Source organism: Chrysemys picta, chromosome 2, assembly GCF_011386835.1.
Source record: "Chrysemys picta bellii isolate R12L10 chromosome 2, ASM1138683v2, whole genome shotgun sequence".
Classification (NCBI taxonomy): domain Eukaryota; kingdom Metazoa; phylum Chordata; order Testudines; family Emydidae; genus Chrysemys; species Chrysemys picta.
The window spans coordinates 4,868,218-4,888,075 of NC_088792.1; the positions used below are offsets into that span (position 1 = coordinate 4,868,218).

General features: G+C 45.4%; 1 protein-coding gene across 2 annotated transcripts in view; it reads left to right on the top strand.

Moving 5' to 3' along the window:
• ELP6 (elongator acetyltransferase complex subunit 6) overlaps positions 1–19,858 on the top strand; it is a 39,907-nt gene that overhangs the window by 16,865 nt on the left and 3,184 nt on the right. The window contains exons 4-7 of one of the 2 annotated variants that reach the window (XM_065582521.1): positions 8,989–9,069; positions 11,317–11,444; positions 12,947–13,139; positions 19,597–19,743. In XM_065582521.1, the coding sequence (XP_065438593.1) occupies positions 8,989–9,069; positions 11,317–11,444; positions 12,947–13,139; positions 19,597–19,743 (549 nt within the window). The remainder of the gene's footprint in view (positions 1–8,988; positions 9,070–11,316; positions 11,445–12,946; positions 13,140–19,596; positions 19,744–19,858) is intronic. The other variant, XM_065582522.1, reaches the window with a different exon arrangement.

A 19,858-nucleotide genomic window follows, 5' to 3' on the forward strand; every position in this document is an offset into this window, starting at 1 on the left:
AGAGGTTACATCAACTTCTGTCTAAATTAACACAGTGTCAGTCTTAATACAGGTGTTTCTTGGATGGATAGTTTCACTATTAGACTTGGGCCTTGTTTACAGTGGGGATTTTCCCCAATTACACTCGCACAGACCCTACTGGAGGCAGGCTAAGCCGCAATCTGCATGGATGCAGCTTACTCGGATTTCACTCACCAGTACAAATCATAGCATGTACAGTGTGGGGTTTTGTTGCCTGTCTCTATTAGGGTTTTGCACCGCTGGCTGAAATCCCCAGTGTAGGCAAGGCCCTTTTGTTGGGGAGGAGCGATTATAAAAAGCAGTACCCTGTAACTCAGCACAGGATTATTAATTGTACTTAAGAATCAGGCCCTTCCTGAGCTCCTATAGCCCGTATGTGAGTAGAGGCCCATTTAAGTGCAGATGAGTAAGGGCTGCAGATTGGACTCTAGCGCTATCTATTAACGTTTGATGATCTCAGTGTGATTTTATATGTATAAATTATGTTAATTTTAACAAAAAGTGGAGCCTTTGGCCCACTGACACTAATATCTCCTAGCTACAATGTTCCCAGCACAGAGGAGCTGCTTACTAAAATGATAATCCTATTCTATTGAGCAGGATTTGGAAGTCCAAGGCATAATAATATAATTGCCTTGTATACTTCTGAGGCTTCATTCCAAAGGATCTCAAAACACTTTAGAAAAGTAGTGATTGTTATTCATTTCTGTTTCTGCTGGAGGCCGCATTGTGCTAGGTTCTGGACCAAAAAAAAAAAAAAAAAAAAAGGCCCAGAAGAACTTAAAATCTAAAGGGATGGCTTTACTCGCTATGGAAATCACAGCTTTAGCACAAAGCAAGAAATTCTCTGCTGGTGTAAAGTTGGCACAGTGGCAAGTTACACCAGTGGAAAACTTGGCCCACAATCTCTTTTATTACAGCCTTAGTGCAGTGATACTGTACTCTGAAGGGACTCTCCAAAGAGAGCCTGGTGAGGTTCCCTGTTTCTTGTCTCATTGACTCCAGAACAAAGTTTGCTCGATTTACAAGATAAAAGATGTTTAGTTTTCTTTTTTCTGAGTATCAGCACTGCCAAGCCAAAGCTGGGTTCCTAGCGCCTGCTCTGCTGGTGATGACCTTCCATCAGAACGCTTAACAGTTCCACTGCCATTGCACAAGTAACAGCAGAGACCTGCTCCCTCTCCTTGACTGGTATCAGCTTTTTACTAGAGAAAAAGGCGTGGAAACTTGTTCTGGTCATTTAAAGTCTGCAGACGAGATTCTGAATACATCCAGGGGAGCAGCGTCATTGAAATCAGTATGGTTTTGTAAGCTCTTTGGGGGCAGGGATTGCGGTTTTGTATATGACGTAGTACCTCACACAGTGAGACCATGGAGGGCCATTAAATAGCACATGCCATTCAATTTTACCCAGATACCTCTATGTTGAGCCCAAATATTTTAATTCTACTGAAGCGTTTCAGACCTCGGGAGACAGGCAGAGAACAGGAGAGATCAAGGTGCCACCAAGTGCCTGAGATCCCTGCAATGGGAGGGAATTGATTAGGTGTGATCTGCCCAGTTATCCCAGCTGGCAATCCTTGGCCCATGATGCAGAGGAAGGTGAAACCCCCCCAAGGTCTCTGTGATTCTGACCTGGGGGTAAATAGACAGATTTGGATTCGGGAAGGCATTGGTTTGACCCTGAACACGTGAGAATGACATGCTAGCCAGGCATCTAGACAGGATTCTCTGTACCTAATCAGAGCACTGGTCCACCCCGTCCAGTCTCCCATCTCCAGCTGTGGCCAATCTCTCATGCTTCTGAGGAAGGTGAAGAGAAACAAACCCAGAACATCTGGCTAATTGTGCTTCAGGGAAAAAACGTCTTTCCTCATCCTCGCAGGATGAAGCCATGGTCTTTAAGCAGAGCTGCAAACATTATGAGCTTGTTAAGGGCAATGAAGGCAATTCTATTCTCCCCTGGCCCATGAAGGAAGGCAGTGAACAGGAGGGTTCGTAGATTCCAAGGCCAGAAGGAATTCTCATGACCATCCAGCTTGAGGCCCCCCCTCATAATTTCTCCAAGAAGCTGGATTAAAGCATATCTTTTAGAAAGATTTCTAATCTTGCCTTAAAGGCTCCAAGTGATGGGGACTCCACCACCTCCCCTGGTAAGCTGTTCCAGTGTCTAATCACCCTCCCTGCTGGGAAACTGCATCTTATTTCAAGGTTGAATTTGTCCAACTTCAAGGTTCAGACATTGGACCTCGCTATGCCTTCTTTAGCAAGGTTGGAAAGCCCCCCCACCGTCATCTCTCTCGTCCATGTGTTAGTACCTGTACGCAGTGATCATGTCACCTCTCAGCCTTCTCTTCAGTAAGCTGAATAAGTTGGACTCCTTAAGCCTCACACTGTAGGGCTTGTTTTCCAGTCCCTGGAAAATGTTTGTGGCCCTCCTTCTTGAAGTGTGGACACCAGAACTGGACACGGTATCCTAGTAGCAGTCTTACTAATGCAGTGTACAGAGGCAAGATCACTTCTCTTCCTCTACTTGATATTTCCCTTCTTACACATCCAGGGATTGCGTTAGCCCCTTTTGCCACAGCCTTTACTGAGAGCTCATGTTGAGGTGATTATCTAAGATAATCCCTAAATCCTTCTCGGAGTCACTGCTTCCCAAGAGAGAGGCCTGGTCTACACTACAAAGTTAGGTCGACAAGTCGCCTTGCATTGACTCAAATTTGGCTCCCGGCAATGGAAGTGCCCTGTGACAGTGACACAGTAAAACCACCTCCCTGAATGACATAGAGCCATGGTCGATGCAGTAGGAGTGCAGACACTTTGTGACCTATGTCGACCCTAACGGTCCTCTCACAGCTGTTCCACAATGTCAGACAGTGACTGCTCTGGTCACAGTTGTGAACTCCACGGCCCAGAGGTCACAGACACCAAGAGCCCTCTCTCCCCCCATTTAAAAACTCTGTGAATTTTTCTGATTGCCCAACTTGGGGAGCACAGCTAGCAGCGCCTTCTTCTTTGTGTGCAACTGCCCAGCCAACAATGCTGGTTACATGCTGTAGACGTGCTCCTGTCTGGGGAAGACAGGAGGTATGGGATCTCTTAGGCATGTGGGGAAAAGAGGCTGTGCAGGTGCGAGTATGGAGCAGTTGTAGAAACATGGACATCTACGAGCAGATTGCAGGGGGAAGGCAGGCGAAGAGGTATGACAGGGATCAGCAGCAGTGCCATGTGAAAGCAAAGGAACTGTAGCAGGCGTACCAAGAGGTCAGGGAAGCCAACAGTTGATCTGGTGCTGAGCCACAGATCTCCTGGTTTTATGACGAGTTGCATACCGTACTTGGTGCAGACCCCACCAACACCCCGCAGAGCGCCATGGATTCCTCTGAGGAGCCTGAGATACAGACCCTTGCTGTGACCAGTGAGGAGGAGGAAGAGGATGGGGGACAAGTGACCAGGGGATCCAGCTATGCTGTGAGCCAGGATCTGTTTGAGACTCCACCACAGTCTAGCTAGTCCCAGCGGGCGCGCCCGATGTAAGGGGAGGAACCTTGGGTAAGTGTGTGAATGCATTGTCCATTACCGTGTTTAAATGTACAGTTGGCTCCTGACCCCAACGTACAGAACACAGGGTTCAACTTTTCTTTTATTTGTTCCTAGTTAAAGAAGTAGCAGTACAACAAATAGAAGAAGAATTTTCTGCTTTTCGTTCCCTAGCGGGGTTAGGCGGAGGGAAGGACGTGCGGAACAGTTTGTTTATGTACACAGGGATGTCCCCTGAATCCTCCTGAGAGATCGCAATGAAACTTTTATGGAGGTACACTGCTCCTCTCCTGAAGGTTTCTACAGATGGCAGTCTTGTTTCTTCCTCTGTGGTAGGACATTTTCCCATGCCACTCCATGATGACTTCAGCAAGCACCGTTGCAGTAAATGGGCTAGCGGCCTATGGGTCTGGGGGGCTTTGGGACACCACCACAGCTGTATTCTCTGTGCCTTTGTTACCCTCAGGAAGGAAAAATTGACTAAAATCACCACTGCAGTGCTGTGCTGAGGTGCTCCAAAACTGTAATGTCAATAAGCATGTCTCATTTAAAACTTTTGGGGAACAAGGCAAGGGAGTTCAAAAACGTCACTTTCGCTCTCTGCTGTGACTATAAATATGATTCTTCTGCCTGCTTTATCTCTAGCTTCTGCCATTGTGGCCTTAAAGGGGGTGCCACCTCCAAACCCATGGAACGCCTGACCATGACAAGGAGGAGAAAGAAGAGGACTTGGGAGGAGATGTTCTGCAAGCCAGTGCTGCATCAGACCGTGAGCACATGGCATGGAGGATGAATGTTGTAGACACCATGGAGAAAGAAAGAAAGAAAGTAGACTGGAGAAAGTCCCAGCAAGAAAAGGAGAAGGAGAGGCACCTGGATATGATAGGGCTTCTTCAGCAGCAAACACAGATGCTGCAGGCTCTTGTTGTCCCGCAGGTGGTTCAGAAAGCAGGGGCTCACTTCTCTTTGCAGTCAATGGAGAACACCATTGTAGCATTTCCTTACTACCCCCACCCCAAATTTCTTCATGACGTCAGGGGATGCATCCCTTCCACACCACACCTGGGGACCATAAGGACCGCTTCACAAACACTGGCCTGTGAGAGCCATGGGTGCTATATGTGTCACCAGAATGGTCTGAAATGGACATCAATGTTCTTTCCTCTTGTTAAATTCTGTCCTGTTAATTTGTTTCAAAAGTTTTTAATGTATTTGTTTTTAATTACACGCGTGGTTTTTTTTGCACTGGTTTTGTTATTCAATAAAATTCTATTTTTGGAAAAATAACTCATCTTTATGACTTCACGACATAAACTGTAGGATGCCTAGTGGAAGTGAAAGCACACATTGGTTGTTGTGCGGTGCGATAGAACTCATAGGATCAGTGACAAACCCAGTGTAGAATAATAAATGTACAGCAAGCAGTGCACAATGAATAGGTCCAGTGCCAGTGTTATATTCATAGATGGGGTGCTTAGTGCACACACTCCCTAACAGGCCCCAAAATGTCAGGGCCAGGTTGAGCATTGTCTAGCACACCACATTACTGTGGCTGACTGTTAAAGTGGTTTTTCAAGGCTTCCCTCAGCTGCATAACTCCACCTTGGCACAACCTTCCAATAGTCCTTGTGTCTGGCTGTTCAAACTCAGCAGACAGCCGCTCCATGTCCACGCTGGAGGCAGCTTTTCCCCCTTTGCCTCACAGCTATTATGCAGGACACAGCAGACAGCTGTAAACAATGGGATTTTTTTTTTCACTGAGATCCAATCTTGTGAGTAAACAACACCAGCATCCCTTCTATCGACGAAAAACACCTTCACCCATCACTCTGCACCTCTGAGCGAGGAGCTGAATCTTTCCTTGGGGCTGTCGAGGTGGCCGGCGTATGGCTTCATGAGCCAGAGGAGCAAGGGGTAGGCTGAGTCCCCCAGGATCATTATTGGCATTTCAACATCGCCAATGGAAATCTGCCGCTTGGGAATTAATGTCCCTGTTTGCATCTTTCTGAACGGTCCTACGTTCTTAAAAATGAGAGCCTCATGCACCTCACCTGATCAGCCAGCTTTGATGTCAGTGAAGCTCCCTGGTGATCCACCAGCACTTGCATAACCAGAGAAAAGCAGGCCTTTCTGTTGGTGTACTCTGTGGGCAAGATGTGCTGGTGCCAAAATAGGCATATGCATATCACCTATCTCCCCACTGCAGTTCGGAAACGCCATTGCTGCAGATCCATCCGCTATGTCCTGCACGTTGCCAGGAGTCACAGTCCTGCATAGCAGGAGACGATTAATGGACTACACACTTCCATGACAATGGCCCCCATGGTGGATTTTTCAATTCCCAAATGATTTCCCACTGACTGGTAGCAATCTGGCTTTGCTACCTTCCACAGTGTGATTGCCGCTTGCTTCTCCACTGTCAACGTAGTTCTCATTCTGGTCTCCCTCCACTGGAGGGCTGGGGCAAGCTCGGCACGCAGGTCCAGAAATGTGGCCTTGCGCACCTGAAAGTTCTGCAGCAACTGCTTGTCATCCCAAGCCTGCATTACGATGCAATCCCACCAGTCAGTGCTCGTTTCTCCAGCCCAAAAGTGGCACTCCACTGTCTGCAGCTGCTCCGTGAACCCCTCCAGCAATCTTTGAACTGGTTTTCGCTATGTCCTACAGCAGTCTGTCCTCCACAAAAATTGTCATAGCGAAAACCAGTTCAAAGATTGCTGGAGGGGTTCATGGAGCAGCTGCAGTTCTTCTTGCAGCTCTGCAAATACCGGAAGATCATTCAACTGTGTTTGCAATGCTCGTGACAACAGCATAGAGCTGTGTAGGCGCCGTCCTTCTGTCAGAGATGACAGACAGCAAGAGGTTCCGCGTGGGTCTGTGGGACTTGGGAAAAAAGGCACCAAAATTATGGGCTATGAATAGTAATATGGGATGGAGAAAGTTGCCTGGTGAGAGCTTGACGCCTAGCTCCCAGTCATCCCTGTGCAACTCGTTTCTGCCACATCATGCATTGCAAAAATATCCCAAAAGAGAGTGCGCCACATGATAACAAATTGCACATAGGACACCAGAGTGTACATTGCCACAGGCACTCCTGGTGAGTACGTGCTGTGCCGATGCAAGGAGCAAAGTATGCACGTGTTTGAGCAATATACTAACTGTGGCGGCTGTATGCTAACAATACTTGCATTGACCACAATTTGTAGGGTAGACTTGGGCCGAGTCTGCCTTCCTGTAGATAGAACCTGCAGGTGGACTACCTGGTATTTGGCTGTATTCAAATGCATTTTGTTGGATTGTGACCGCTTAACTAGGCAATTCAGATCACTCTGTAACAGTAACCTGTTCTCCTCGTTATACGCTACCTCATCAGTCTGTGTCATCTGCAAACTTTACCAGTGAAGATTTGATAACATTGTCTAATCGTTGGTAAAAATATTAAGTAGCATTGGACCATGAACCGATCCCTGGATCCCCTGCTAAAAACAGCTTCGTTCATTGATATCTCCAGCTGGCAACTACATTTTGAGATCTATCAGTGACCCAGTTTTTAATCATCTGGTATGTAATATGTGCCCTATTTTTTTTTTTTAATCAATGTGTCATGTGGTAACTAAATCAAGCTTTGGGAAAATCCAAGTATACTATATCCACACAGTTGTTTTTATCATCTAAACCTGTAATCCTGGCACCTCCCCCCCAACATGTTTGTTTGATAAGACCTACCTTCCATGAAACCAAGCTGACTGGCATTCATTGTATTTTTAGGTTCTGCCCTCCAATGCTTTGTTGATAGCATCCCAAATTAACCCAGGATTGACATTGGACTAACCAGCATATTACTCAGGGTTTTTTAATGCAGCTCAGCAGTTTATCAAGTGGGTGGCAACTAACTATGTTTCACGTAGGTTTTTTGGTTGTTTCCATCTGTCATGTAATAGAATGTTTGTTTGGGGTTTTTTTTGGCCTGGAATTGGTTTTTCCTTGATGTGACTTCGTAGTTGCATAATAGGCTTCAGTAAGATTTCCATTCCCACCCCGTTTTCTTGGCAGGATTCTAGTGGGTAAATATCACCTGCAAGCTGGATTTCCACACTTTTTGAGTCCAAATCAGCCTCTGGTGGAATCTGCCGGCCCTGTGCTGGGTGTGACAAGGAGTGATTCCCAGCCAAAGGGAGGAAATCTGCAGCTGTGTGCCAGCCAGAGAGAGCGTGTGTGTGTGTGTGTGTGTGTGTGTGTGTGTGTGTGCTACTAATGAGAGTTGCTGTGATCTGTCTCTCCTGGGAGAATGTGAAAAGTGAGAGGACAGTGAGGATTAGATGAAGCATGTGTGAGATGGCCGCTATTGGAAAACAGTATACTGGTCTAGATGGAACATTGGCCTGACCCAGTAAGGCCGTTCTTATGATACAAACTGAAACATTTTGTTGGTCAACCCTGCACAGTGTGCCTGTGCTGAAAACGAAAGGGCCACGTTGAAAAGAACAATCCTGTTCTTTAAACAAAGAGCCCCTTCCCTTCGACTGATTGCAAAATCACAGCCAAGATTCTAGCCATGGGTTTGAATGATTTCTTTCCAGAAATTTGTCCAGGAAGATTAGCTTGTCTCAATGAACGGCAGAGTCAGGGCTGATTTAATGCAAGGAAAAAGATTAATCTGAATCTGCTACTTATCGGACACCCCCAGTAGCCTTCACTAGATTAAGGTATTTGTCAAAATTTCCAACCCTGTCAACTGGCAGTGATGGAAAATGTTACACCAAAGCCACATTTTCTATACTCCCTTGTACAGTCCTAGTCTGGCATCTGCATTGATGAATGACATTCTCTCCCCAGCTGGGAAAGGAAGCTGTGCAGACCTGTCTCATATCACTAGCAGTGCACATGTGGCAGCCGATAAGCTCTGAAGGAGTGCATCCACAAAGAAGAGAATGTGAGGTTAGCCTTCCTGGAAATGACCTCCTCCTTATCTGGCGAAACCTTGTCCCTTCTCTCCCACTGCTGCCCTCTGTGATAGGGTCTTTTGGGAAAATGCCAAGCTTCCAAAACAGTGGGAACTAGTCACTTGTAGTGAACATCTCTTACAGACCAGACATTCGCACTAGCTTTTCCAAATAAGAAAGCGGAAAAAGCTGAAATCTACCATGTTGCAGCCTAAATTTTGATTACCTAATAAGGGAGGGGTTAGCTGTAGCATGGTGCTAGAAATCAGGAGACACGGGTCTATCCCTGCCTCGGCCACTGACCTTGCTGCGTAACCTTGAGCAAATCACTGCATCTCTCTGTTTGTTTCCCCGTCTGTTAAATGAGGATAGCTTCCTAGGAGTGTTGTGAGGTTCAGATGATATACAATGCTTATTAAGCAGTTAACTAAGGATGTAGGAACATAGCTATTTTTACCCTTCTCCCTACTGTGCACACTAGAAACTTCACAAATTGAATGTCTGCCTCTGGATCCCATCTCTCCTGGGACTCCTGCCTCGAGGATTTCAGCAATTCTCTCAGGTAGATGTACAGACACACTCATCTAAGAAAAGAAGCAATCTTCCTCACTACATTACAGCTACCATTGTTCTCGTCAACATACGCCAGGCCTACTCGTGTATCTCTCTCCTAGCATTCAAGAATGAACCAATCCTAGCCTGGCTTGCCAGTTGTGAGTATTGAGCAATGCCATATTGAAACAAGGCTTGCTGCACCCTTTGGTAAACTTTCTATCTTATCCTCTCTCCTCTAGCTGCCTATTGTACTGATTAGCAACCCAATTTCTAGTGAGCCAAAACACTGAAAAACTTCTGCACTAATTTTCCTCTCTCCCCCTGGTGGAGCAACCTTCATTTAAAAAGTATAGTCGGATCAGTGCGTAAAAATCTTATGGCTAGAAAAGGTGCTCCTGAAACGAGATGATAGAAGAACACGTGTTACTGAAATAGCTTTGTTGATTATGACTGTAACAAGTGCTGGATTTCCCCCCAGAACAGAGCGAACCAGAGAGGAATACGCCAGGCAGCTACAATGTACTCAACAAAAGAGAGCCAAATTGATAAAGGGAAGGGGGATGTTCCAGTAGTTAAACAATGGACTGGGACTCAGGAGACTGGGACCTTTTGTCCTGGCTCTGGTGTTGACTTTGACTTCATGGGCAAGTCCCCTGAGGCCTGACTTTGAAAAGTGCGGGGCTTTTTGTAACACCAGTTGATGTCCGTGGGAGCTGCAGGTGCTCTGGACACCTGAAAATCAGAGTCTGGACCAAATTTACTTCTGATTATAGAAGTCCCGTGAAACCAATAGAGTTACACCAGTGATCAGTTTGGTCTCTGCTGCCTCAGTTTCCTCATGGTAAAACAGAGATAATGGTTGTTGTGATGCCAGATAATCAGTGTTTGTCAAGCTCTTTGAGATTCTTGGAAGGTGCTATAGAAGAAATATTACAGTTGAAGTAACATAAAGTGTTGTGCCTGGGAACCCATGTCAATGGAGACTTAATTGTAATAATAATTCCTCTCCAGCAGCTGCCAAGAATCCCAAAGTATTTGAGGCAGGGCTTGGGTGGTAAAGCACAGGACTGGATAGGAACCCTGCCAGGGCAGGAACAGCAGAGTAATCTCGGATGTATTTTTACTTTCTATAAACCGCCCAGCTACTGGGTTGGCCTGTTTACCGTGCTCTCCGTAACTGCAGGCACACCTGGCTTGTGGGTGGTAGCTAGGTTGGACGAATTAATGTTGCCAAGTGACTGTTGTTGCCACAGTGATGGCTAAAAAATGTTGCAAGAAGGTGGCAATTGTAAGTCCTCCACCGTCCTTGAAGGCCAGATGGGTGAACTGTTCACAGCAGAGCACTTGGGGGAAATGATGAGCTCAGACGTGGGAAAGTACAATATCCGCTCTTGGATACCATGCTGCTGGGTGCTGTAGGAAGCCCTGAGATAGCCAAAATCTCCACCTTCCATAACCTTGTTACTGCATACAATGGCTGCCTCCCTTCAAGGGTTACTGGCTTGTCTCTGGAGCCCTGACTGAGTGCAGCGTTTGCGTGGTGCACATCTGGCCGGGGGGGCAGTTACAGAGCGCTGGGTGTAGAGGAGAGTTTTGTGACCTTCTCAGTCATTCCTCCTTTCTCCCCATCCCAGACCCTGTCTTGGGAAGTTTAGAGACTGCTTGACGCAAGATCTAGTCAGGCTGGGTTCACAGAGAGCTAGTGCTAAAATGCCCTGATCCTCCTGCTGCCCAAAGGAGAGGTACAAAGAGCAAGTGTTCTTGCATGTGAAGCAGTAGAGAGTGCGGAAGGAGAGCCTGTCTCAGCACAGAATGGGGAGCGGGCATGCCTAGATTCTAATCTGGGCTTTTACACCCACGCTCTGGCTTTGGACAAGTCTCTGGCTTCCCCAGCTGTAAGATAACAATGATGCCACCTACTTCCCTGGGGTGATGTGAGGACCCATTTAATTAGTGTGGTGTTAAGGTTCTGTGAACTTGAAAAGCCACCGAAGGGTTCAGTGTCTGGGTGTTGCTATTCCTGACTGTTCTTTGGGACCGTCTGCTGGAAACACGGGAAGGTAAATGTGTCCAGCAATGTGTGAAACAGAACTGTCAGACTGAGTGGCTGTGCAAGATCCTGCTGGGTATTGGCTTTATTAGCATGTTTAGATGAGACTTTATCAAAATAGGCCACAAATCCACTTGGGACTCCACTGGCATCATTCTTCTGCAGCTGTTTGCTTGTGTAAGACAATATTTCCCCCTCCTCCAGGGAGTCAGTCTGACCGCAGCAAAAGAGCGGGGACAGCTTGTGTTCCTGGAAGGCCTGAAATCCTGCTTTGACGTCTTTTTTGGTGAGGAGCAGCATGTGGGGCAGACCAATCCCCTTCAGTTTGTAAGGTAAAGCTCTGGGGCTTTGGAAGAGGGACAGCCAGTAACTCTTGGGATTAGAAATGTTGCCGCCTGTTGTGATGCTGAGCTCTCAGTCTAGTTCCTGGTATACCGGTGTCTGCATCACAGACAACAGCATGACCCCTACCACTAACTGGCCTCACATTACAGCAGTGAGGCGAAGGAGTGGGACTGAACTCCCTCCTGAGCCGGGCAGGGCTCAGGCAACAGGAGCTGGGCAGTGCGTGTGTTGTTTGCACTGCAGCTGTCCAGGCCGTACCTGTTGTGTGGCTAAATAGAATGAGTTGGTCTCCTGGGCTGTCAGTCCAGCAATTCTCACTGGCATTAAATTCACACTCGCAAATGGAAATGAATCCAAACCCTGAAATACCCACACTGCTAAGATGATCCCTTTCCCCCTCTCTTCTGGCTGCTGAGAGAGGGACTGTGCTCCATCCCTCCCTCCACTGAGGACTAAGGGAGGTCACCCTCTCCTCTGTTCCTACCTTCCTTGCACACTCTAGTCTGCCAGTAAGCTGTAAAGTGCTGAGGGAATTACTGAAACTAAGGAGCTTTCTCCGATCTGAAGCTCAGCTGTATAAGCCACCAGGCAGCTAAAGACAGAGCCTTGCAGTAGCAATCTGCTATTACTGCTTTCTGATGTATAACTCCAAAGGCCAGTTTCTGTAGACACTTGACTACACACTGCATTTGTCCCATTGTATTAGTTTAGAAGTAGACTAAATTAAGGCAGTGGGACCCCCGACTAGTGTGGGTACAATTATAGCTAGGGCCCTACCAAATTCATGGTCCATTTTGGCCAATTTCAGGGTCAGAGGATTTAAAAAATCATAAATTTCATGATTTCAGATATTTAAATCTGAAATTTCACGGTGTTGTAACTGCAGGGGTCCTGACCCAACTCTGAAGGCAGCAGTGCAGAAGTAAGGGTGGCATGGTAGGGTATTGCTGCGCTGCTACTGGTGGGGCGCCGCCTTCAGAGCTGGGCGCCTGGCCAGCAGCTGCTGCACGCCAGCCACCCAGCTCTGAAGGCAGCGCAGAGGGAAGGGTGGCAATACTGCGACCCCCTACAATAACCATGTGAAACCCCCCAATCCTTTTTTGGGTCAGGACCTCCAGTTTGAGAAATGCTGGTCTCCCCTGTGAAATCTGTATAGTATACGGTAAAAGTACAAAAGACCAGATTTCACGGTCCATGACACATTTTTCACGGCCTTGAATTTGGTAGGGCCCTAGTTATAGCTGTATCAAGGTGCATGTATCAGTGCAAAGCACATTTTTGCTGGTATAACTGCATCCGCATTAGATAGGCTGTACTGCTTTAACTATGAGCATGTCTACAGAGGAGCTGGAGGTATAACTTCCAGCTGAGGTAGACAGACCCCCACTAGTTTCCAGCCCTACACTGCTGGATTCTGTGCGATAGCTAATGCAGTACAAAAACCATGGTGAGACCAGGCCAAGTGAGAATCTCCTGTTCCTCTTTCCAGCAAAGATGGCTCCAACCTGAAAACCATGTATGAGTTTGTCCGGACATCCCTGATGGCTTCTGGTAGCGATTCCTGGAAATGCCCCGTGTTGCTGGTGGATGATCTCAGCGTCCTGCTCAGCCTGGGTGTGAGGCCGGTTGATGTTTTGGATTTCATCCATTACTGCAGAGTTGCAGTGTGCTCCCAGTTAAAGGTACTGTCGTGTAAGGTTCCCAAAGTTCAGTAACTTTACGGCCTGGGTCACTAGGTGGTGCTCTTCCCTCTGAGTCAGTGCTGGCGAGCAGGGGTGAGCAGGCACCGTGCTCTATAGGGATGGGCAGAGTTCCTGACTGCTTGTGGCCATTACAGATCCTGTGGTGCTCCCTGTATGGGTGGGGCTTTCCCCTTTAGGATCCTGACCAGATTCTAACTCAGGTAGTTACATGCTATCTACCCAAATTCCCTCTGCTGTTTCAATTCAGTCTAGACAAAAATATTTCAGAGTGCCCATCTCCATAGTATTTAAGTGCCAGGATGCAGCTATGTGATACAGTGTTCATATCCTGTCCTAAAGTGCTGTGTAGTGTTGCTGTGTGCTGTTAAACATTTGCCATGTCCCACCCCAGAGGTGTTTGCATTTCAGTAGTCAGTAAAGTGATGAGTAACCCTTCTTCCTCCTAGGGATACTGAGGCATAACAAGTTAACAGTTGTAAAGTGCTTTTTGTTACTTGGATGGAAGGAGAAGTTTCTATTCTCTTTATTTGGTAATCTGTCTCTTATTACAGGAGTGAGGTGTCCTGTGTTGAAGTTCCTTGGTGTTTTTTGACACAGCAGGATCCTAAAGTAAATGAAGTCCTGCTTTGTCACTGACCAGAGTGGAAAGTAGTGGGAGGAGGGGGAAAAGCTCCTATACATATGATTTTTAAAGGGATAGTAGTCTTCTGATGGAAAAAATGGATTCACTAGGCGAAAGGGCCAGTTGAGAGCAGAATGTGAAAGAGGACAACTTGAGGATGGAGGTTGGAGGAAAGAAAAACCCACACCCACTGCTTTTTAAACAAGTCAGCTTTGTGATCACCGAACGGCACCGTTGCACCCTGTGCCCACTAAGGAGAAAGGCTGCTTCTGTTACAGCTGTCTCAGCTTCCCTGGATTAAACTGTTTCACTTTAATTGGGGAAAAAATATATACAGCTTGCAATCAGGAATTTCATAGTAGAAGCATGAAGTTATAAAACAAAAGGCAGTTGGAGCATAGTCCAAATTTCTCTCCTTTTATATACACACACACCCAATGTGTCATCAAAGGAAAATGCAGAGTTTTAACAGTGTGTTTCCAGGGACCAGAACATTCAGGATCTTTGATCACTGCTCCAGAGCCATTCTTTTGCTAGTCCTGAAAGCATCTGTGCTGATCCCTTCAGATATCATTTCAACAATTGGTCTCTCACATGCTGTTAGCCAGAGAGGAATTCTTTGTGTGATGGGTTGGATCACAGAAACCCCCTTGGGAGCTGCCACCCAATGTGCCAAGACTACCTCTGCTCCTGCTTTTCCTGCCAGCTCAGGACTCCAGCACCCTGTCTTGGTGAGCCAGACACTCCCGTCTACTCCGACAAAGACCCAGGGCCTGAATTACTTGCCCCAAAGCTGCAGGTTTACCTGAAAGCAGCTAACAGTGTTCCTGTATAAAGCTTATGCAGGGTAAACGCATAAATTGTTCGCCCTCTATAACACTGATAGAGAGAGATGCACAGTTGTTTGCTCCCCCAGGTAGTAATACATACTCTGAGTTAATTAATAAGTAAAAAGTGATTTTATTAAATACAGAAAATAGGATTTAAGTGGTTCCAAGTAGTAACAGACAGAACAAAGTCACCATGCAAAATAAAATAAAATGTGCAAATCTATGTCTAATCAAACTGAATACAGATAATCTCACCCTCAGAGATGCTTCAGTAAGTTTTTTCCTCAGACTGGACACCTTCCAGGTCTGGGCACAATTCTTTCCCCTGGTACAGCTCTTGTTCCAGCTCAGGTGGTAGCTAGGGAATTCTTCATGATGGCTCCTCTCCCCCCTTTGTTCTGTTCCACCCCTTTATATATCTTTTGCATAAGGCAGAAATCCTTTGTCCCTCTCTGGGTTCCCACCCCCTCCTTCTCAATGAAAAGACACCAGGTTAAAGATGGATTCCAGTTCATAGATTCATAGATTCATAGATTATAGGACTGGAAGGGACCTCGAGAGGTCATCGAGTCCAGTCCCCTGCCCGCATGGCAGGACCAAATACTGTCTAGACCATCCCTGATAGACATTTATCTAACCTACTCTTAAATATCTCCAGAGACGGAGATTCCACAACCTCCCTAGGCAATTTGTTCCAGTGTTTAACCACCCTGACAGTTAGGAACTTTTTCCTAATGTCCAACCTAGACCTCCCTTGCTGCAGTTTAAACCCATTGTTTCTGGTTCTATCCTTAGAGGCTAAGGTGAACAAGTTCTCTCCCTCCTCCTTATGACACCCTTTTAGATACCTGAAAACTGCTATCATGTCCCCTCTCAGTCTTCTCTTTTCCCAACTAAACAAACCCAATTCTTTCAGCCTTCCTTCATAGGTCATGTTCTCAAGACCTTTAATCATTCTTGTTGCTCTTCTTTGGACCCTTTCCAATTTCTCCACATCTTTTTTAAAATGCGGCGCCCAGAACTGGACACAATACTCCAGCTGAGGCCTAACCAGAGCAGAGTAGAGCGGAAGAATGACTTCTCGTGTCTTGCTCACAACACACCTGTTAATACATCCCAGAATCATGTTTGCTTTTTTTGCAACAGCATCACACTGTTGACTCATATTTAGCTTGTGGTCCCCTAGATCCCTTTCTGCTGTACTCCTTCCTAGACAGTCTTTTCCCATTCTGTATGTGTGAAATTGATTTTTCCTTCCTAAGTGGAGCACTTTGCATTTGTCTTTGTTAAACTTCATCCTGTTTAACTCAGACCATTTCTCCAATTTGTCCAGATCATTTTGAATTATGACCCTGTCCTCCAAAGCAGTTGCAATCCCTCCCAGTTTGGTATCATCCGCAAACTTAATAAGCGTACTTTCTATGCCAATATCTAAGTCGTTGATGAAGATATTGAACAGCACCGGTCCCAAAACAGACCCCTGCGGTACCCCACTCGTTACACCTTTCCAGCAGGATTGGGAACCATTAATAACAACTCTCTGAGTACGGTTATCCAGCCAGTTATGCACCCACCTTATAGTAGCCCCAGGTGACATGATCACGTCACTGCAAGACTTCATTACCCACTTGCCAGCACACACGTATACAGGAAGACTTGCAGGTAAAACAGCCATCTGCAGTCAATTGTTCTGGTTAATGGGAGTTATCAAGATTCCAAACCACCATTAATGGCCCACAGAGTTATATTTCATATTTCTAGTTTCAGATACAAGAGTGGTACATTTATACAAATAGGATGATCACTCAGTAGATTATAAGCTTTGTAATAATACCTTACAGAAGACCTTTTGCATAAAGCATATTCCAGTTACATTATATTCCCTCTTTAGCATATTTTTATAAAATTATATAGACTGCAATGTCACACTCTGTATCTACACTACTTTTAAACTGAGTATCAAAGGCATAAAAGATTGATTCCCAGAGCTAGTGTTTCTTGAGAAAATAGCTCCTCAGTTGTCAATGTCAATTCCAGGATAACTCCCATTGATTGGGATGGGAATGGAACAATCACTTGCACAGTTCTGAAGTTGATTATATTCACACACACTCAAAAAACAGTATGCATGACTTGAGGTAACATTTCAGAAGTTCTCCTTATCTGTGTACAAGTAACTCCTGACAGTATTACTACTGAAAGAATCTTAAAATACCAAATTCACCGTTTACTGTTTATGCAGTGTTTTCCCCTTCTCCCCCAATTGCCTATAGTTTGGATCACAAAAATAGACTAGGAGTACTTGTGGCACCTTAGAGACTAACAAATTTATTAGAGCATAAGCTTTCGTGGGCTACAACCCACTTCTTCGGATGCATATGCATCCGAAGAAGTGGGTTGTAGCCCACGAAAGCTTATGCTCTAATAAATTTGTTAGTCTCTAAGGTGCCACAAGTACTCCTGTTCTTTTTGAGGATACAGACTAACACGGCTGCTACCCTGAAACCTGTCAAAAATAGACTAGTCAGTATCACCTTTTTATTCTCTTGCTGGCTGCTAATGCTGCAATGTTGGGGTTGAAAATGGTGCCGGTGAATGTCTGCTTGTTTGGAATATTGTTTCCAAAGTAATTTAAAAATAAATAAATAATGGAAGTATTTTTATTTCTCAAAAAGAAGAACAGGAGTACTTGTGGCACCTTAGAGACTAACAAATTTATTAGAGCATAAGCTTTCGTGGACTACAGCCCACTTCTTCGGATTCATATAGAATGGAACATATATTGAGGAGATATATATACACACATACAGAGAGCATAAACAGGTGGGAGTTGTCTTACCAACTCTGAGAGGCCAATTAATTAAGAGAAAAAAAACTTTTGAAGTGATAATCAAGCTAGCCGAGTACAGACAGTTTGATAATAAGTGTGAGAGTACTTACAAGGGGAGATAGAGTTAATGTTTGTAATGGCTCAGCCATTCCCAGTCCTTATTCAAACCGGAGTTGATTGTGTCTAGTTTGCATATCAATTCTAGCTCACCAGTCTCTCTTTGGAGTCTGTTTTTGAAGTTTTTCTGTTGTAATATAGCCACCCGCAGGTCTGTCACTGAATGACCAGACAGGTTAAAGTGTTCTCCCACTGGTTTTTGAGTATTTTGATTCCTGATGTCAGATTTGTGTCCATTAATTCTTTTGCGTAGAGACTGTCCGGTTTGGCCAATGTACATGGCAGAGGGGCATTGCTGGCACATGATGGCATATATCACATTGGTAGATGTGCAGGTGAACGAGCCCCTGATGGTATGGCTGATGTGATTAGGTCCTATGATGATGTCACTTGAATAGATATGTGGACAGAGTTGGCATCGGGGTTTGTTACAAGGATAGGTTCCTGGGTTAGTGGTTTTGTTCAGTGATGTGTGGTTGCTGGTGAGTATTTGCTTTAGGTTGGGGGGTTGTCTGTAAGCGAGGACAGGTCTGTCTCCCAAGATCTGTGAGAGGAAAGGATCATCTTTCAGGATAGGTTGTAGATCTCTGATGATGCGCTGGAGAGGTTTTAGTTGGGGGCTGAAGGTGACAGCTAGTGGTGTTCTGTTATTTTCTTTGTTGGGCCTGTCTTGTAGGAGGTGACTTCTGGGTACTCGTCTGGCTCTGTCAATTTGTTTTTTCACTTCAGCAGGTGGGTATTGTAGTTTTAAGAATGCTTGATAGAGATCTTGTAGGTGCTTGTCTCTATCCGAGGGATTGGAGCAAATGCGGTTATATCTTAGAGCTTGGCTGTAGACAATGGATCGTGTGGTGTGTCCTGGATGGAAGCTGGAGGCATGTAGGTAAGTGTAGCGGTCAGTAGGTTTCCGGTATAGGGTGGTATTGATGTGACCATCGCTTATTAGCACAGTAGTGTCCAGGAAATGGACCGCTTGTGTGGATTGATCTAGGCTGAGGTTGATGGTGGGATGGAAATTATTGAAATCATGGTGAAATTCCTCCAGGGCTTCTTTTCCATGGGTCCAGATGATGAAGATGTCATCAATGTAGCGCAAGTAGAGTAGGGGCGTTAGGGGACGAGAGCTAAGGAAGCGTTGTTCTAAGTCAGCCATAAAAATGTTGGCATATTACAAACATTAACTCTATCTCCCCTTGTAAGTACTCTCACACTTATTATCAAACTGTCTGTACTCGGCTAGCTTGATTATCACTTCAAAAGTTTTTTTTCTCTTAATTAATTGGCCTCTCAGAGTTGGTAAGACAACTCCCACCTGTTTATGCTCTCTGTATGTGTGTATATATATCTCCTCAATATATGTTCCATTCTATATGCATCCGAAGAAGTGGGCTGTAGTCCACGAAAGCTTATGCTCTAATAAATTTGTTAGTCTCTAAGGTGCCACAAGTACTCCTGTTCTTCTTTTTGCGGATACAGACTAACACGGCTGTTACTCTGAAACCTATTTTTATTTCTGTACAAGGTAGTTTTTTTTTTCTTTTGGAAAACTTTAAATTTGGGCTGGAATTTGACTTGACTTTAAATATTCAGTGGGCTGAGGCAAAGACTCTCATGATATATTTTTAATGGAACTAGTTTTGGATTTTATAAAACTTTTCTTTTCTTTCACAAAATGCAAACATTGGACATAATCCCCCTGGCAATGCCCCTTCAGCTAGTTCTCTATTAGATGGTTCTTTAAGGTATAGCTCACAAATTAGATGTCTGCTTGGCCAGACAGATCAGTTTAACTAGTGTTGGCTATTTTTGTAACAAAGGTTGGATGTATTTTTAGGCTGGAGAGTTATATATACGTTTGGTTATTCTCCCACTCGGCTCTGATTCAGAACCCAGATTGACACAGATACCATGAAGCTAAGTGGCTAAGTAGCTTAGTTAGCAATGTGTTTGTGTGAGCCCACGTCTCTGATCTCCTCTCATAATCCAAAATTGATTGTCAATGAGTCATGAATTCCTGTGTGACACTTTCTGTTCCAGGGGAACATAGTGGTGCTAGTGCACAGCAATGATGATTCAGAAGACGAGGAGAATGAACTGGTCGTGAATTCCCTCTGTCACCAGAGCAACCTAATCCTTTGGGCAGAGGGGCTGGCTACCGGCTTCTGTAAAGATGTTCATGGACAGGTAAAGCTTGCGAAAGCATTTTCCCTGCTCCCGATGCTGCCATGAGACAATAATGTATGGCTAGAGCCTCAGGTGCAGCCAGGGTGTATTACGTGCAGTTCAGGGGGTGGGGTGC